This window comes from Erythrolamprus reginae, unplaced genomic scaffold (assembly GCF_031021105.1).
Source record: "Erythrolamprus reginae isolate rEryReg1 unplaced genomic scaffold, rEryReg1.hap1 scaffold_242, whole genome shotgun sequence".
Classification (NCBI taxonomy): domain Eukaryota; kingdom Metazoa; phylum Chordata; class Lepidosauria; order Squamata; family Dipsadidae; genus Erythrolamprus; species Erythrolamprus reginae.
In genome coordinates this window covers 2,501-21,654 of record NW_027248609.1, presented here as the reverse complement: position 1 = coordinate 21,654, position 19,154 = coordinate 2,501, and the positions used below count along the sequence as shown (strand labels likewise).

The window sequence follows — 19,154 nt, the reverse complement described above, 5'->3', positions numbered from 1 at the left end:
GGTCTGTAATATGGTAAATGATTTAGCTTTATTAGATAAATAGTCAAAGCAATGGAAACTGCAGTTTAATGTTTCCAAATGTAAAATAATGCACTTGGGGAAAAGGAATCCTCAATCTGAGTATAGAATTGGCAGTTCGGTGTTAGCAAAAACTTCAGAAGAGAAGGATTTAGGGGTAGTGATTTCTGACAGTCTCAAAATGGGTGAGCAGTGTGGTCGGGCGGTAGGAAAAGCAAGTAGGATGCTTGGCTGCATAGCTAGAGGTATAACAAGCGGGAAGAGGGAGATTGTGATCCCCTTATATAGACTGCTGGTGAGACCACATTTGGAATTATACTGTGTTCAGTTCTGGAGACCTCACCTACAAAAAGATATTGACAAAATTGAATGGGTCCAAAGACGGGCTACAAGAATGGTGGAAGGTCTTAAGCATAAAACGTATCAGGAAAGACTTCATGAACTCAATCTGTAGAGTCTGGAGGACAGAAGGAAAAGGGGGGACATGATCAAAACATTTAAATATGTTAAAGGGTTAAATAAGGTTCAGGAGGGAAATGTTTTCAATAGGAAAGTGAACCCAAGAACAAGGGGGCACAATCTGAGGTCAGTTGGGGGAAAGATCAAAAGGAACGTGAGAAAATATTATTTATTTTATGTTTATCCCAGGCATGTTTAAATTCAGTTACTGTGGATTTACCAACCACGTCTGCTGAAAGTTTGTTCCAAGGATCTACCACTCTTTCAGTCAAATAATATTTTCTCACGTTGCTTTTGATCTTTCCCCCAACTAACTTCAGATTGTGTCCCCTTGTTCTTGTGTTCACTTTCCTATTAAAAACACTTCCCTCCTGAACCTTATTCAACCCTTTAACATATTTAAATGTTTTGATCATGTCCCCCCTTTCCCTTCTGTCCTCCAGACTATACAGATTGAGTTCATGAAGTCTTTCCTGATACGTTTTATGCTTAAGACCTTCCACCATTCTTGTAGCCCGTCTTTGGACCTGTTCAATTTTATCCATCTCTTTTTGTAGGTGAGGTCTCCAGAACTGAACACAGTATATTCCAAATGGGGTCTCACCAGCGCTCTATACAGCGGGATTTGGTTGAGTTGTGTTTCTTTTTTGTACCCGATTGTACCAGTTCATCCAAATAGCATAGTAATCCGAGTCCTTTTCATCGGTTTTGAGCGGTTCTTAGTGCGATGAATAACTCAGCATACCTTGTCTTTTTCCCTCCCTCCTAGAAAAACCGTTGCCTCTATATGTTTGGCGGACAAAGGTCGAAAACATACTTGAACGATTTTTTCAGTTACGACGTAGACAGCGACCACGTGGATATCATCTCGGACGGCACCAAAAAGGACTCAGGGATGGGTAAGGCTGCACTTGTTTTTTTTTTTAAAAAATATTTTTATTATTATTCAAAAGACAAACATTACAAACACAACATATAATTTCTAGGAATCTCCTGGGAAGAAACATGGCCGGAATAGACGGGGGGAAGCCTCTGTGGGGCCTTTCTAGTAATCTCCAGGGAGGAAACATGGCCGGAATAGGCGGGGAGAAGCCTCTGTGGGGCCTCTCTAGTAATCTCCAGGGAGGAAACATGGCTGGAATAGGCGGTGGGAAGCCTCTATGGGGCCTCTCTAGGAATCTCCTGGGAGGAAACAGGGCCTCCGCCCTCCCTGTGGTTTCCCCAATCGCACACATTCTTTGCTTTTACATTGATTCCTATGGGAAAAAATTGCTTCTTACAAACTTTTCTACTTAAGAACTTGGTCAGGGAACGAATTAAGTTTGTCAGTAGAGGTACCACTGTACAGCAATATTTTGAAATACGACAAAATTGGGAGGAGGGATAAAAAGGCTTGTTTTGATAAAGAGAATCTTCACTCTCTGGTCCATTAAAAAGAAATATTGCAGCAGCTTTGTTTGTGTTGTTCCAGCGGTTCCAGCTGTGCTTTGGAACGGGCTGTCTTGTTTTCGAAAGTGAAGCCTCCCAAATCCACACGATAAATTTTGACGGAGCAGAAACATCTGCTACCTAAAATTGAGAAGAGCCATTGGAATGTTGTTGTAGTGGTGTTGCTTTTTCTTTTCTTTTTTGAACCTTTGGCAAACATTCCTGGTTTGTTTATGCAATTTAAATAAAATCAGAGGTTTATTCTCCCTGTGCATGTAGACCTGGCTACCTACAGACCCGAGCATTTTTTCATACGAAATGAAATCCTCGCATTTCTTTAACCGCAATTCAGCCGAAAGGTTTCTGTTGTTAAGCGAGACAGTTAAGTCAGCTTTGCCCCATTTCACATCATCGCTAACCACCGTTGTTAACCAAATCACTGCTATGGTTGAAGTTATCAACGCGGTCGTTAAGCGAATCTGGCTTCCCCCCATTGACTTTTGTTTGTCGGAAGGTTGCAAAGGGGGGGGAGGGGTTGTGACCCCAAGATGCTGCAACCGTCGTAAATCCGAGTCAGTTGCCAAGCTTCCGAACTTTGACCGTGGAGATGCGGTAAGGGTCGTAAATGTGGAAAACAGTTGTAACTTTTTTCAAGACCATTGTAACTTCGAACTCTAAACAAACGGTTGTAAGTTGAGGATGGTCTTTCTTTCTTTCTTTTTTTCTTTCTTTCTTTCTTTCTTTCTTTCTTTCCTTCTTTCTTTCCTTCCTTCCTTCCTCCTTCCTTCCTTTCTCTTTCTGTATTTCTCTCTTTATTTCCTTTCTTTTTTCCCTCTCCCTCCCTCCCTCCCCCTTCCTTCCTTCCTTCCTTCCTTCCTTCCTTCCTTCCTTCCTTCCTTCCTTCCTTCCTTCCTTTCTGCACAGTGTGTGATTTTCTCCAAAATCTGCCCTTCCTGTGAAATGTCTTCATTTTCTCCAATGCACTTGCAAGGAGAGTCCAGGATGGGTTATTCTCAGCCTGATTGGCTGGGACTGAGTTCAATTTAAATAATTAAATAATAAACAGCTAGCTAGGCACCGCCTCCCCCTCTAGCCCTCCAGTCTAAAAAACTCAGTCGCAGTAATGGGACTTTGAGTTCTTCTTCTCTCACACTTGTATTGTTGTGTGAATTTTAATAAATAGTAAAATGTATAATGTTAGATGTTTAATAATTTTTTTCTTCTCTTCCCTTTTTATTCTAGGCACAGCGGGGTGGCTTCAAGTTGGCAGCGTGGGGTTATTACTCTCCGTGAGTTTAACCCCCTTCCTTTACGCTGCAGCTCCCACAGTCGGTGGCACAAGCCACAGGGACTGTCCCGAGGTCTGAAGGGAGCGCCCGGGTTGCTAACCTCCGCGGTAGCGCCCGGAGGAAGGCGGTCGGCTGCCGCCATGGGGGGCCTGCCCCCCAAGGCGAATATGCCGCAAAGAAGACTCGCGAAGCCGCGAATACCCCGAAGAACGCCTCCCCCCCCCCCCTCTCCAAAACGAGACGTACTGAGGAGGCGAATTCGGAGAGACCGCCAGGTTGGGGGGGGAATGAGACAGGGCGGGAACGCAGAGGAGTTTCCCGCCCGTTCGGTTGTTGCTCCGGCGGCCATTTTCGCCCCATGACGATGCCGTTTATTAGGCTGCAGTTCCCGCCCACTTCAGGTGCCGGTCTGTTGCTAAGCCGAAGCCAGGTCTCCCCGCTCAAAAATGAGGGCGGTTGCCAGGGCAACGTCAGTAGACGCCCCTGAGGCCCAATCAATGAGCGGCACAGTCGGCTCTGCCTACGTCAGAGCCCTTTGAGGGACCCAATTAGCCGGACAACGCACATGCGCACTAGGAATTGGAGCCAAAAAACTGCCGAGAAAAGTTTTCCCTTGTTGTTCGAAGTAGTGGAGGCTTCATTAATCACTCGTGGCAGCTCCTTCCAGACTCATTGAGACAAACCGTGAGTGAGCTAAGGGCATAATGTCAGAGACTCCAGCTCAAGCGGGGGAGGAGGCCAATACCTCTGTGAGGCCCAACACCCCCAAGGAAAAGAGCCACAAATCAAAGGCCTCTCAGGGCTCATCTCTTAAAGATGCTGAAAAAAGAATTAAAGCCCTGGAAAAGCAACTGGAGGCATCCCAAAAGCAGGCTTCCTTGTTAACTAAAGCCTATGGACCTTCACCTCCGCCAGCCTCCCCCAGCCCAGGGGTAGCAGGCTCGGCATCTGAAAGAGACTGGTCACCTGACCGCCCTTCTTTTCCTCTCCACGAGGCTCCTAGCTGGGGGCGCCATCAGAGCATATGGACTGGCAATTCCCAGTCCCAGACTTATGTTCCTCACCACTATGGCCCACCGCAATCTACCTTCACGCCAACGGCGGCAGGTCTGCGCAATACCCAAGATACATGGCAGGCCATGCCTTCAAACCTACAGGATTTGATAGCCAACACATTTGCCCAGGGTATTGAGACCGGAGCCCATCAACAACGGGCTGCAGGGGGTCATCCCCCAGTGAGGACCAGAGATCCGTGGACCGCTCCAGAGTCTTACTCGCTGCCCGGATCCATGGAGGAGGATGAATTATTGGAAGGAGACTACAGCGATAGGGAGGATGAGCTGTCCGGGGACGAACAACCCCCAGAGCAGCCGACCCCTACGGGACTGTTCAAGCCCGCTCTGTTTAAAGTCTTACTTAACAAGGCGAAACTCACCATCGAGCAGGCGGGGGAAGCGGGCCAGTCAGACCCCGCAGCCCCATCGCAAGCTACCGGTCGTCTCTTCGTGTTACCCAAACAGGAGACAATAAACATTCCCTCCTCCCATCTATTCTTGGAGACCATACAGCGTCCTTGGGAGTACCCGGCGGCCGCACAGGGCCCCTCCAATTTAGATCGGAAATTTTACTCCTTCGACCAACAGATGGAGGACCTGTTGACCTTCCCGTCGGTGGACAAGCCAGTCACCAGCCTGGTATCCAATGCCCTGGTCCCCTCGGAATCCCAGGAGGGTTTACGGGCAGAGGATAAGCGTGCGGAAAACATTGTACGTAAGACACACCAGATGGCGGCCTGGGCCATACGAGCCTCCTCGGCGGCCTCATTCTTTAATAGAGCTACCCTCCTCTGGATTAAGGACATTCAATCGAGGGTAGATCCCGAGGATGGACGTCTCCGTCAGGATCTTAATAAGGTCCTGGCAGCCACCGAATTCTCGGCGGACGCCACGGCCAATGCAGCAAAATTTGCAGCCAGGGCTATGGCTTCGTCGGTTTCCTCCCGCCGACTTATATGGCTACGCAGCTGGCAAGCAGACGTTAAGTCAAAATGGAGCCTAGCCTCAGCCCCCTTTAAAGGGGACAAGCTCTTTGGGGAGGTCCTCGACGATGTCCTAGTCGAGGACAAAGACAAGAAAAAGGTCATGCCAAAATCCAGGAGACCAGACAGACGGTTCACACCCTACCAGAGGCGCCAGCCCTTTCGTTCAGACCCCCCCTCGAATAGTACCCAGACATCAAGGCCGTACTTCCAAGGCTCTTTCAGTCAGGGATCCTTTCGGTCGGACAGATCCAACACGCAAGACCGCAATAGGTCCTATCAGGGACGCCGTCCATTTCGAGGGGCAGGTCGGGGCTTCAGAAAAAGCAAATGACTTTTCAAGACCTGTTCCGTTGGGGGGCAAACTAGCCCACTTCGCGGGCATCTGGACCACCACGTCTTCAGACGCCTGGGCGGCAGCCACGGTCGCTCAGGGCTTAAAGCTCGAGTTCCTCTACCCCCCTCCGCATCGATTCCTCACATGCCGTATACCTTCGGACTCTCAAAAAAGGCTTCTCCTCTATCAGGAGGTATCACATCTGCTAGAAATAGGGGCCATAGAGGAAGTGCCCCCCGGGGAAAGGGGCCAGGGGTTTTACTCCCTCGTCTTCCTGGTCCCCAAATCGTCCGGAGGGGTCAGAATGATCTTGAATTTGAGACAGTTGAACCTATATATAAAATACAGGAGGTTCAGGATGCACTCCCTGAGGTCCATCCTTGCATCAATAAGGCAAGGGGACTTTCTAACATCAATAGACCTCAGGGAGGCCTACTTACACGTACCAATCTACCCCCCACACAGGCAATTCCTTCGATTCAGCCTGGGCGGGTTTCACTTTCAATACAAAGCAATGCCCTTCGGACTTTCCTCTGCTCCCAGGACATTTACAAAGCTTTTAGACGTCCTAACCTCCTCTCTGAGACAACAATCGGTACGCCTCATGGCGTACCTGGACGACGTGATTATACTGGCCAAATCAAGAGAACAGGCGTATCGGGACTTAAACTTGACCGTTCTCACGCTGGAAAACCATGGATTCACGGTAAACTGGGACAAGAGCCATGTGACACCCACTACCAGGTTGGCTCATTTGGGGACTACAATAGATACCATCCGGGGCATGGTTTTTCTATCCCCGGAGAGACGGGCCTCTATCAGGAGACTTATACAAGACCTGGAGGATCAGAGGTACCCAGAGCTTTCATTCCTATCAAAGTTATTGGGAACTCTGGTGTCCTGCATCGAGGTCATACCATGGGCAAGACACCACTTGAGACCCCTACAGTGGTTCTTGCTCCCCTACCAACGGACAAAGACCAGTCACCTTCACAAGAAGGTACCTCTTCAGGGAGGGGTTCGCAGATCTCTCCGCTGGTGGAGGTCCGAGGCCCTCGACAGGGGTTCTTCGTTTCTAGCAGTGGACCATGTTACAGTGACAACGGACGCCAGCTTAACAGGTTGGGGGGCCCATCTTGCCTCTCAGATGGCCCAGGGCCTGTGGAGCAACCAGGATTTGGAGGATTGCAACATCAACTTCTTGGAACTGAAGGCGGTCTCACTAGCTCTACGGAAATTCACTCCCTGGGTAAGGGGTCGCCATGTCCTAGTTCTTACGGACAATGTTTCAACCAGAGCCCATATCAACAGGCAAGGGGGAACACGATCTCGTCGGCTAATGGCGGAGTCAGAGTCCCTGTTCCAATGGGCGGAGACCAATTTAGAGTCACTCTCAGCAGAACATATCTCGGGAGTCGACAATGTCTGTGCGGACTGGCTGAGCCGGGAGACCTTAGATCCCGGAGAATGGCACCTAGAGCCTTCAATCTTCCAGGACATCATCAAGAGATTCGGTCAGCCAGTATTGGATCTGTTTGCGACCTCCCGCAACACCCAGCTCCCACGTTTTTTCTCCCGCTTCCCTTCACCAGGGGCAGAGGGAGTGAACGCCTTTCGCCAACGTTGGCCAACTGCTCTGCTTTATGCCTTCCCACCAGTTCCCATGATACCGAAGGTAGTTCGGAAGTTGTTAGTGGAACGAGCGGAGATCCTGCTGCTAGCCCCTTATTGGCCGAGACGCGTATGGTTTGCCGACCTGGTGGAACTGTCGATCTCAGCCCCCTGGAGGATTCCAGACCAACAAATAGTACTCACACAAGGAACAATGACACATCCGGAACCACACTGGTGGCAGTTGACCGTATGGCATTTGAGCGGGAATATCTGAAGTCCCAGCTCGTGCCGGATGCGGTCATCAGCACCATGCAGGCGGCCCGTCGACCCTCTACCCGACGGGTTTACCAAGCAACGTGGGCATCATTCAGCACATTTTGCCAGCAGAGACAGGTGGAACCACAGGAGGCTTCGACTCTGATTGTACTTTCCTTTTTACAGGCAGGCTTAGACAAGGGTCTCGCCCCAAACACGCTTCGACGCCACGTGGCAGCCTTGTCAACTATCTTGGGCAAGGATTACCTTCGACCCCTCTCAAGACACCCCTGGATTAGGGACTTCCTGCGAGGGGCGACCAATTTGAAACCTCCGGCGGTACATAGGTTCCCATCCTGGGATCTGCCCTTAGTACTGCATGCACTGACTAGTCCTCCATTTGAACCCTTAAGGCAGATACCCCTGAGACTTCTAACGATTAAAACTGCATTCCTGATTGCAATTACATCGGCCAGGAGGGTATCAGAAATGGCAGCGCTGTCGACCAGGCAGGACCTCTGTAAATTTTATCCCGACAGGGTAGTGCTGAGATTAGATCCAGCGTTTATCCCCAAGGTGAATTCCTCTTTCCATAGATCTCAGGACATCATCGTACCGGACTTCTGCTCACAGGGTAACCACCCCTCCGAGCTCAGGTGGCACAAGTTAGACGTAAGGCGAGCTCTGAAAATATACATACGTAGGACTCAGGAATTTAGAGCTTCCGAGGCCTTATTTGTTTCCTTTTCCACCAGGTCCATGGGGAAGAAGGTGTCACCACAATCAATTAGTCGCTGGTTGCGAGATTGTATTTCAGAGGTGTATATCGCTAAAGACACTCCTGTCCCTCAGGGAATCACAGGTCACTCCACCCGAAGTGCCGCCACGTCCTCGGCCTGGAGGACACAGGCCTCTCTAGAAGACATCTGTCGGGCAGCCACTTGGGCGGCACCATCCACCTTTATAAGACACTATAGGATTGATTCCTTTGCCTCTACGGAGGCGGCTTTCGGGAGGAGGGTTCTGCAAGGGGTATGCTCCGTTTCATCGCCCCTGGTCCAGCCATCTCCCTCCCCTTGACTGTAACTTGGGTATATCCCATCCTGGACTCTCCTTGCAAGTGCATTGGAGAAGGACCGTTGACTTACCTGAACGGTCTTCTCGATGCACTGCAAGGAGAGTCCAGACCCGCCCGGCTCAGGACCAGGGTCTCAGTTGTTTGGTTGTTGTTTTAAACAGTTAAGAGCTTATTGTTCAATAAAAAGTTTAATTACATTACTGCTCCTTCGTATATATAAGACTGGAGGGCTAGAGGGGGAGGCGGTGCCTAGCTAGCTGTTTATTATTTAATTATTTAAATTGAACTCAGTCCCAGCCAATCAGGCTGAGAATAACCCATCCTGGACTCTCCTTGCAGTGCATCGAGAAGACCGTTCAGGTAAGTCAACGGTCCTTTCCACATTTGTGCGTAAGCCATTCTAGCTGCAGTTGTAATATAAATGACCAAATATGGCTGGCTTTTATTGAGATGTTGACGTAAGATTCCTAAAAGAAAACACTATTACACAAGTCAAAGACAATGAGAATTCTTAAGTCATTCGCAGGTTCCTATTTTGGGGGGACCTTGGTTTTCGGAACGAAGAGGCTGCGGTTTTACATAATCTCGGTCTGCAAGACGAAAGAGCCAGTGTTGGTTTGCTTCCACATTGGCCACCTGCGATGGGTTCGTTTCTTGTGGGAAAGAGATCCATCCTTGTGGCCGAACAACCCAGCCAGAATCCTTTGGCCAAACGTATTTCGTGGCTTCCTTGGGTTTTGACGAAGATATAATTAGCCACCTTTAAAGAAAAAAAAGGAGGAAAGGAAAGAAGAAGAGAGAAACATAAGCTCTTAGGCTGAATAGCATCCTTTGTAGGCAAATGACTCATGTATAAATCATGAATGAATAGAATTCCCGTTGGCCGCCCTTGTGTGTCTGCAAGTAAATAAACAAGCCCTGAACATTTATTTCCCTTGTTTGCGCAGGGAGATGTTAGAGCGAGTCTTTCTTACAACCAGGAAGAGAACAGAAACCCAATTCTATTGGAAGGCCCCAAGTCCTGAGGGGTAGGAGGTTTGACAGAAGACAGGCAGGTCTTCTGGTCCCTTCCTCTTTTCAACCCCACGCATTTGATGAAGGGAACATCTTCAGAGTTGAGCCCATCAAAAAAAAAAGAAAAGAGGAGGTGGATTGGGGAAATTTGGCACCGTCTGGAATTTATCCATTTCCCAGTTGCCCCAGCCAGTTGGGAGATTCTGAGGGATGGGGAGAGAGGGGAAGGAAGGAAGGGGAAAAGGAGGAAGGGGAAAGAGGAAAAGGAAAAGGGAAGGAGAGAGGGAAGGAAAAGAGGGTGTGAGGAAGGGAGAGGGAAAGAAGGAAAGAGAAGGAAGGAAGGAAGGGGGAAGAGGAAAAGGAAAAGGGAAGGAGAGAGAGAGAGAGGGAAGGAAAAGAGGGTGTGAGGAAGGGAGAGGGAAAGAAGGAAAGAAAAGGAAGGAAGGGGAAAGAGGAAAAGGAAAAGGGAAGGAGAGAGAGAGAGAGGGAAGGAAAAGAGGGTGTGAGGAAGGGAGAGGGAAAGAAGGAAAGAGAAGGAAGGAAGGAAGGAAAAGAGGGTGTGCGGGAGGGAAGTAAAGAAAAGTATGTGAGGAAGAAAGGAATGGGAAAGGGAAAAAGGGAGAGGGAAATAAGAAAAGGAAAGGAAGAAGGATAAATAAAAAAGATAGTAAGAGGGAAAGAAGAAAGGAAAAGAGGGTGAGGGAAGAAGGAAGGAAGAGGAAGTGAGGAAGAAAAGGAGGAAGGGGAAAGGGAAAAGAGAGAGGGAAATGAAGGAAGGAAGATAAGAAAAAGAAAGAAGGAGAAAGAAAAAAATTAATGAGAGGGAAGGAAGGAAGGAAAAGAGGGAGTGAGGAAGGGAAGGCAGGCAAAAGGTGGGCGGAAGAAAGGAAGGGGGAAGAGAAAAGGAAAAAAGGGAGAGGGAAGGGAAGGAAGAGAAAAGGAAGGAAGGAGAAAGAGAAAAGAGAGAAGGAAGGAAAGGTAGGAAGGAAAGAAAGTTCTACCTCCTGTTGTTACATGAAACGTCCATATTTAGAGGTAGAGAGAACTTTTTGAATGAAAGCTGCAGGTCAGCAAGTCCAACTCTTGTTACGAACAGCCAGGTGGACTCTTGACTCGGCATCGGTTGCACGAAGAGTCGATTCTCTTCGAAAACAGCGCCACCTTCCTCCTTCCCAACGCACCTGGCAGAGGTGGGATGCAACCAGTTCGGGCGAACTGGCAGTAGTGACCTGAGAGTGGCCGGCCCACATGCTTGGGCGCAATCCCATCCTCTATCGCTGTGATTTTAACGGCGCATCCATGTGTGGATAGCACGCGCGTGCAAATTGCTGTATTATTTGACGTCGCGCCCACGTGTAGACGGTGTGGGTGTGCGTTTCTGATGCAGGGCTAAAGCTCCCATACCATCCTCCTTTTTGTGGAGGGTTTCACAGCTTTGGGGCCTCGGTTTCCCCGCTGTGTTCTCAGGCCCATGTGCCTCCCCTCACCTGTTGCCAAAAGGCAAAACATTTAAGATATTTAAAGTTTTGTTTTCTTTTTTTCTCCTCCTTTCCACTTTCCCCTGCTGGCAGCAAGACGGTGGGTGGGAATGTATCCAGCAATTTTTGTGAGTGAGTTAGTAAAAATAGCCGGCTCCTGACCACACCTGTGGACTAAATTTGTTGGGAAATGAGGGGCTGTTCCCCCCTCCCTCTCTCCCTCTCCCTTTTACCTCTCCTCTCTCCTTTTCCATCCCTCTTCCTCCCTTCCCCCACCCTCTCTTTCCCTTCTCCCTCCTCTCCCTCTTTCTCTTTCTCCCTTCCCCTCTCTTTCCCTATCCTCCCTCTCTCCTCTCCCTCCCTCTTTCTCCCTTCCCCTCTCTTTCCCTATCCTCCCTCCCTCCCTCCTCTCCCTCTTTCTCTTTCTCCCTTCCCCTCTCTTTCCCTATCCTCCCTCCCTCTCCCTCTTTCTCTTTCTCCCTCCCCCTCTCTTTCCCTATCCTCCCTCTCTCCTCTCCCTCCCTCTTTCTCCCTTCCCCTCTCTTTCCCTATCCTCCCTCCCTCCCTCCTCTCCCTCTTTCTCTTTCTCCCTTCCCCTCTCTTTCCCTATCCTCCCTCTCTCCTCTCCCTCCCTCTTTCTCCCTTCCCCTCTCTTTCCCTATCCTCCCTCCCTCCTCTCCCTCTTTCTCTTTCTCCCTTCCCCTCTCTTTCCCTATCCTCCCTCTCTCCTCTCCCTCCCTCTTTCTCTTTCTCCCTTCCCCTCTCTTTCCCTATCCTCCCTCTCTCCTCTCCCTCCCTCTTTCTCCCTTCCCCTCTCTTTCACTATCCTCCCTCCCTCCTCTCCCTCCCTCTTTCTCCCTTCCCCTCTCTTTCCCTATCCTCCCTCTCTCCTCTCCCTCCCTCTTTCTCCCTTCCCCTCTCTTTCCCTATCCTCCCTCCCTCCCTCCTCTCCCTCTTTCTCTTTCTCCCTTCCCCTCTCTTTCCCTATCCTCCCTCCCTCCCTCCTCTCCCTCTTTCTCTTTCTCCCTTCCCCTCTCTTTCACTATCCTCCCTCCCTCCTCTCCCTCCCTCTTTCTCCCTTCCCCTCTCTTTCACTATCCTCCCTCCCTCCTCTCCCTCTTTCTCTTTCTCCCTCCCCCTCTCTTTCCCTATCCTCCCTCTCTCCTCTCCCTCTCCCCCCTCTCTGCCGCTCTCCCTTGTCTCTCTTTCCCTCCCTCTCCAACTTACTCTTCCCCTCACCGACTCCTTTTCTCTCCCTTCCCCTCCCTCTTCTTCTCCCTCCTTCTCCCCTTTTTCTCCCTCCCTCCCTCTCTCCCACTCCTTACCCCTGCTTCTTTCCTTTCCCTCTCCTCCTTTCCCCCGTCTCCCTCTCCCCTCTTTCTGTCTCCCCTCTCTCCCATTTTCCTTCTCCCTCTCCCCCCTCTCCCCCTCTCCCTTTCCCTCCTTTCCTTTCTCTCTCCCTCCTTCCCTCTCCCCTGTCCCTCCTCTCCTCTTTTTAATCCCTCTCTTCCTCCCTCTCCCCCTTTTTCTCTCTCCCCTCTCCTATTTTCCTCCTTCCCTTCTCCCTTTCCCCACACTCTCCCTCTCCTTTTTCCACCTTCTTTCCTTTCCCTGTCCCTCCCCTCTCCCTTTCCCTCCCTCCCTTCCTCTCCCCTCTCCCTTGTCCTCTCATTTTCTTCCTTCTTCCCACTCTTTCCCTCTCCCTCCCTCTCCATCCTCTCTCCTCCTTTTATTCCCTCTCTTCCTCTCTTCCCCCTCTCCCCCCTTTCTCCTATTTTCCTCCTTCCCGTATCTCTTTCCCCACTCTCCCTCTTCTTTTCCCTCCTTCTTTCCTTTCCTTCTCCTTCCTTCTCTCTTTTCCCTCTCCCTCCCCTCTCCTCTCTCTTTCCCTTCCTCCCTTTCTCCCTCTCCCTCCCTCTTCTCTCCTCCTTTTAATCCCTGTCTTCCTCCCTTTCCCCCTCTCTTCCTCTTCCCCTCTTTCTCTCTCCCCTCTCCCCCATTTTCCTCCTTCCCTTCTCCCTTTCCTCCCTCTCTCCCTCTCTCTTCCTCCCCCCTCCTCTCTCCTTTCTTCTTCTCCTCCCCCTCTCCTCTCCTCTCCCTTTCCTTCCCTCTCTTCCTCCCTCTCTCCCTGGCTCTCCTCTCTCGCTCCTCCTTCCTTCCCTCCCTTTCCCTGGCACCACTTCCTGCTTGATATGTAAACATTGGACTCTGGTGTTCTCCTGTTCTCAGTTGCCTTGGCAGAGCTCCGAGTGATGCAAAACCGCTTTGGGTTGGAAGGCCAGTTTTGCACGATTATGTCATGCGGTTTTAAACAGGGTGGCGTCCGTCTTCAACATCCACTCCTGACACCAGGGCCCTCGGGGAGGGGAAGCCGAATGCAATCACCCCCCTCGGCCAAGACATTGCTTCACTGAAGGAAAACAATGCAAAGAGACTTATAATATCGGTTTTGGATGGTAGCTTCCACCGTCCTTCACCTCCGGCATTGCTAGCTGGGGCTAGTGGGTGATTTGTCTAAAGCAGTGGTTGCCAAGGTATTTGGACTTCAACTCCCAGCGAATGCTGGCTGGGGGATTCTGGGAGTTGAAGTCCAGATATCTTCAAGTGGCCAAGGTTGGGGAACACTGGTCTAAAGCATCTTGCCAAATATTTCTTTTTTTTTTTTTTAAACCCATTCAGAAAAAAAAATCCTATACATGTTTTTACAGGTCTGTGACTCAAAATGACGGTCAGACGTTTGCTTTGAGCTCCTTTCTGCAGAAAAGGCGACATTTTATTTTAGTTTTTTAAAAGAAATCTCGCCTTTGTTCGTTTATATAAACAATTTGATGACCATAGCCTAATTCTCTATCTCTAGTCTCTAACCGCCCCGAGTCCTTGGAGAGGGGCGACATATAAATCTAATAATAATAATAATAATAATAATAATAATAATAATAATAATAATAATAATTATTATTATTATTATTATTATTATTATTATTATTATTATTGTTTTTATTATTATTGTTATTATTATTTTATTGTTATTTTATTATTATTATTATTAATAATAATAATAAAATAATAACAACAACAGTAAAAACAACAACAACAACAATAATAAAATAATAAAATAATAATAACAATAATAAAAACAATAATAATAATAATAATAATAATTATTATTATTATTATTATTATCGTCAGAGGAGACTTCGTCGGCAGATTCTATCGGGAGCAAAACAGGCCTGGGGCATGTTGATGTTTCCTCCACCTCCACATTCCTTGGGGCAGGAGCTGGGCCAGAGCCAACCACAACAAATAATAATATATTAGATTTGTATGCCGCCCCTCTCCGAGGACCCAGCTCACGACAACAATACACAATATACAAATCTAATGTTGAAAAACAATTTAAAAACCCTTATTATAAAAAAACAATCACACAACCTAAACAAACCATACATAAAAAACCATAGTAGCTAAGGGGTATATCAGTTTCCCCACGCCTGGCGACATAGGTGGGTTTTCAGCCGCGTTCGAAAGGCAAGGAGGGTGGAGGCAATCCTAATCTCCGGGGGGAGTTGATTCCAGAGGGCTGGGGCCGCCACAGAAAAGGCTGTTCCCCTGGGTCCCGCCGGACAACATTGTTTAGAGTCATCGTGGAGCCGGTGATGAGATTTGAACCGCTGACCTGCAGATCTAAGAGTCAACTTTAGTGGCCTGAAGTACTGCACTCTACCCACTGCGCCACCTTGGCTCGAGCGTGCCATAGGTTCACCATCACTGCTTTAGTTCCTAACACCAGGGGAAATCTGTCTTTTCCCATGGTCTTAGGCGACCCCTGGGAAATGGTCATTCGAGCCCCAAAGGGGTCACGACCCCCAGGTTGAGGACCACTGTACTAAGGCTTTATAGAATGGCATCAATGCAAACTACTGAAAACCCAACTATGCCGCCAGGCTTGGGGGACATAACTGACCCTTAGCCTGTTTTATTTTATGTAGGGTTTAATTGGATGGTATGACTGTTTTATAATTGTTTTTAATATTAGATTTGTGCTTTGCATTTGTTGTGAACCGCTCCGAGTCTTCGAAGAGGGACGGCATACAAGTCTAATAAATTTTAAAATATATATTTTAGGATTGCATGGGGTTTTTTGGCTGCCGCGCTCATTTTCGTGGGAGGGAGGGAGGATGGTCACAAACTCAGGGTCACAAAGTTGAGAGATTGGGGCCAGCTCCAAAATCCCCTCGGATAGGATTCCTTTCCTTCGAGGATCTTAGCTGACTGTCTTGGCAAGGGAGTTGCGCCCTTTGGAAATACAGTGGTACCTCACCTTACGAACGCCTCTTCTAACGAACTTTTCAAGATACGAACCTGGTGTTTAAGATTTTTTTTTGCCTCTTCCGAACTATTTTCACCTTACGAACCCAAGCAGCTGCTGCTGGGATGAAGGGGTTTCTTTTTCCCCCCTTTTTTGAAGAAAGAAAAGGGAGGGGCGGCTTGGAGGGGGAAAGATTTTTCAGACAACAAGGTGCTTGCAAAGGAACTGAAAGGGTGTCTTTTTAAGAAAGAAAAGGGGGGAGGGAGGGGCAGCTTGGAGGGGGGAAAATTTTGCAGAGAACAAGGTGCTTGCACAGGCACTGAAACGGTGTCTTCTGAAGAAAGAAAAGGGAGGGGCGCCCCCCTTGCCTTTCTTCCTTCCCACTCACCCTTTAGCCTAGCCTTGCTTCTTCCACCCGCCCCCTTTAGCTGCTCCTCCCTGCCCTCTGTTCGCCTCCCTTCTAAAGTTTGGGATTTTCCTGAAGGATTTGCACCCATTATTTGCTTTTACATTGATTCCTATGGGAAACATTGTTTCGTCTTACGAACTTTTCTCCTTACGAATCTCCTATGATGAGGTACCACTGTACCTATATAAAGGAGAATATTTTGCAAGCTCGGGGTTGAAAAAAGGGCTCCTGTCTCTCTCGCCGCAACCGTCAGAAGTACACGCCAGTTTCCAAGCCTCTGGATTTTTGATCACGTGGCCACGGGGATACTGCCACGGTCGTACACGTGAAATAGCGGTCAGGGGTCGCTTTGATCAGCGCCGTTGTAACTTCAGATGGTCATTAAAGGAACGGTTGTTAAGTCCAGGGCTGCCCATAGTCTTCCTCTCTGCCGTTCTTATATAAAATATAAGGGTGTGTGTGTGTGTGTGTGTGTGTGTCTTTCTCTTGCCCCTCTTGTTGGTTCAGGAATGAGCCAATATAAACTGAACACAAGGCAGGAAAATTTGTGCTTTTGTTTTTCTCCCTGAACATCTGAGTCACACGTGGCTTTTTCTCGGGCTCATGCTGTCTGAGAACTGCTTAGTCACACCGTGGTGTGTGTATGTCCCTCCCCTCCTCCTCCTCCTCTTCTCTCCCCCCCCCCCTTTAGAGTTTTGAATTCACATTGGAGGAGAAAACCCCCCACCCAGCAGAATTAGCAAGATCGAGATGCCACTCGGGCGCCCTTGGTGTATGAAAAGGATGTCCGGGATATCTTTGCGTGTGCGTGTGTGAGAGAGAGAAGGAGAGAAGAGAGGGAAGGAGGAGAGAGTGGAGGAGACAAAGTGAGAGCTAGAATGAGACAGAGAGAGAGAGAGTAAGAGGCATAGATAGGAGACAAAGAAGGAGACAGAGAGAGAGACGAGTGAGAGGGGAGACAGAGAGAGGGAAGCAGAGAGAGAATGAAAGAGAGAGGGAGGAAGAAACAGGAAAGAGAGGAGAAGGGGGAGAGAGAAGGGGACACAGAAGGAGACAGAGAGAAGGAGATAGAAAAGACAGAGAGAAGGAGACTTGCACAGAGAGAGAAGGTGATAGAGAGAGAGAAAAGGAGGAGGAGGAGTGGGGGAGGAAGAAGGAGAAGAAGGGAGAGTGGGAGAAGGAGGAGAAGAAAAAAGAAAGAACGAGAAAGAGAAGAAGAGGAAGAAGGAAGAGAGGGGGAGAAGGAGACAGAGGAGAAGAAGGAGAAGAGGGAGGAAGAAGAATGGGGAGAGAGGGAGCAGGAGGAGGAGAAGAGAGGAAGAACGAGAAAGACAAGAAGAGAGTGAGAAAGAAGGAGAAGAGAGAGGAAGAAGAAAAAGGGAGAGAGAGGAAGAAGGGGAAGAAAGGAGGAGGAGAAGGGATAGAGGGAGAAGAAGAAGGAAAAGAAGGGAGAGAAAAGAGGAACAAGGAGAGGAACAAGGGAGAGAGGAAGGAGGAGGAGATGGGGAAGAAGAAGGGAGACAGGGAGAGGGAGAGGAAGAAGGGAAAGAGAGAGAGAAATTAAGGCTGGGGGTGCTGGCACAGGAGTCAATATTGGTGGGCTGTCCATCCTCCCGCCTCTGGACCTCCAAACATCTTGACAGGCTCGGAGGCAGGGATGGCTGTGCCTCTCGTTTCCTCCTTGACCTCCTCAAACTGTAAAATGATCCGGGAGGAGGAGAGAGGATAGACAGAGCTGTGGCGTCCAGATCACATGCGGGGGACACATGCCAGCCGCAAGGCCGGTTGCTGTGGGAGAAGGGAGCAGGACCTGCCCTGTAAACATCAGAACAGCCCATTATTTGATTACGCTTTGATGGGGATTAATGGGAGGTCTTCGGCCTTCTCCTGGGGGCCATCCAGGCGGCTGTTGGAGGAGAAAGATCCCTTTGGTGGCCACCTGAGTGTCCCTCTCAAAGGAATTCTCTCCGTTGCTTTCAATTCCCTCGGTGGGAGTGTTAGAACAAGCCACGCATCCTAGACACCTAGAACTGTAGGGCTGGAAAAGGGTCCGGGGTGTGTGTGTGTGTGTGTCTCCAATCATTCAAGTCCCAGAAGCAAGTCAAGGAATACTGTACATGAACTGGAATAGTCAAGGGGAGGGAGGGAGAGACAGAGAGAGGGAGGGAGAGATGGAGAGACACAGGGAGAGAGAGGGAGAGACAGAGAGAGGGAGGGGGAGAGAGAGAGAAAGACAAGGAGAGAGGGAGAGGGGGGAAGAGACAGGGACGGAGAGAGGTAGGGAGAGATGGAGAGACAGGGGAAAGAGAGGGAGGGAGAGAAAGAGGAGACGGAGAAACAGAGGGGAGAAAGACAGGGAGAGAGGGAGGGACAGACATAGAGGGAGAGAGAGGGGGGGAAAGAGGGAGAGAGAGGAAGGGACAGAGAAACAGAGAGGGAGGGAGAGAGGGAGAAAGGGAGGAGAGGCAGAGACACAGAGAGAGACGGTGAAACAGAGGGGAGAGAGGGAGAGATAGAGGGAGGGAAAGACGGAGAGACATAGAGGGAAGAGGGATGGAGAGAGGGAGGGAGAGACAGAGACACAGAGAGGGAGGGAAAGATGGAGAGACAGAAGGAGAGAGAGAGAGATTCATTGATTGATTATGGAGCTGTGGCCTATTTAAGTGAACACCTGGTCCTCCAAATGAGATAGAGGGAGAGAGAGGGACAGAGACAGGAGGGGGAGAGAGAGAGAGACAAGAAGAGAGGGAAGGCAAGAGAGAGATACAGGTGAGAAAGAGGGAGGGAGAGGGGGGGAGGGGGGAGAAGACGAGGGAGAGAGAGGGAGGGGAAATGGGAGGTGGAGAGGGAGTTAGGAAGAGGAAGAGAGGGAGGAAATGGGGAGAGACGCTCGGAGAGGGAGAGAAGATGAGAGAAAGGGAGGGAGAGAGGGAGAGACAGGGAGGGAAAGGGAGGGGAAGAAGGCGGGAGAGAGGGAGAGGAGAAGGAGAGGGGGAGAAAAAGGGAGAGAAAATGAGAGGTGGTGAGACATAGAGAGGGAGAGAGAGAGGGAGAAGGGGGAAGGAGGGAAAGAGACAAACAGGGAGAGAGACAGAGACAGAAAGGGAGGGAGAGAGATTCATTGATTATGGAGCTGCTGTGGCCTCTGAAGTTGAACCTCTGGTCATCCAGATGCCCTCCAGGGAAAACTGCTGTCAATCACATCTCACTCCAGGGACAGGAGATCCAGAGCGTATCCAATGGGCAGGATGTAAGCCAGCATCAATATCCCCCTTTCCACCACTTTTAATGACCATGTGGGAGCTAACATCCATGAAGCTGACCAGGAGGCAAGCTTGGCTCAGCACCTCCGCATCCTGCAACAAGTTCCGCCACCTAGCGGTGCCTTTTATTGGTTGATTTTTCCTGGGAAATATAACCTTGCTCTC

General features: G+C 49.5%; 1 protein-coding gene across 1 annotated transcript in view; it reads left to right on the top strand.

The window, feature by feature from the left end:
• Nucleotides 1–19,154, top strand: part of LOC139156045 (muskelin) — a gene marked incomplete at its 3' end in the record, with an annotated part of 63,950 nt that overhangs the window by 44,017 nt on the left and 779 nt on the right. Inside the window, exon 12 of the mRNA XM_070731391.1 lies at nt 1,247–1,376. Coding sequence (XP_070587492.1) covers nt 1,247–1,376 — 130 coding nt within the window. The remainder of the gene's footprint in view (nt 1–1,246; nt 1,377–19,154) is intronic.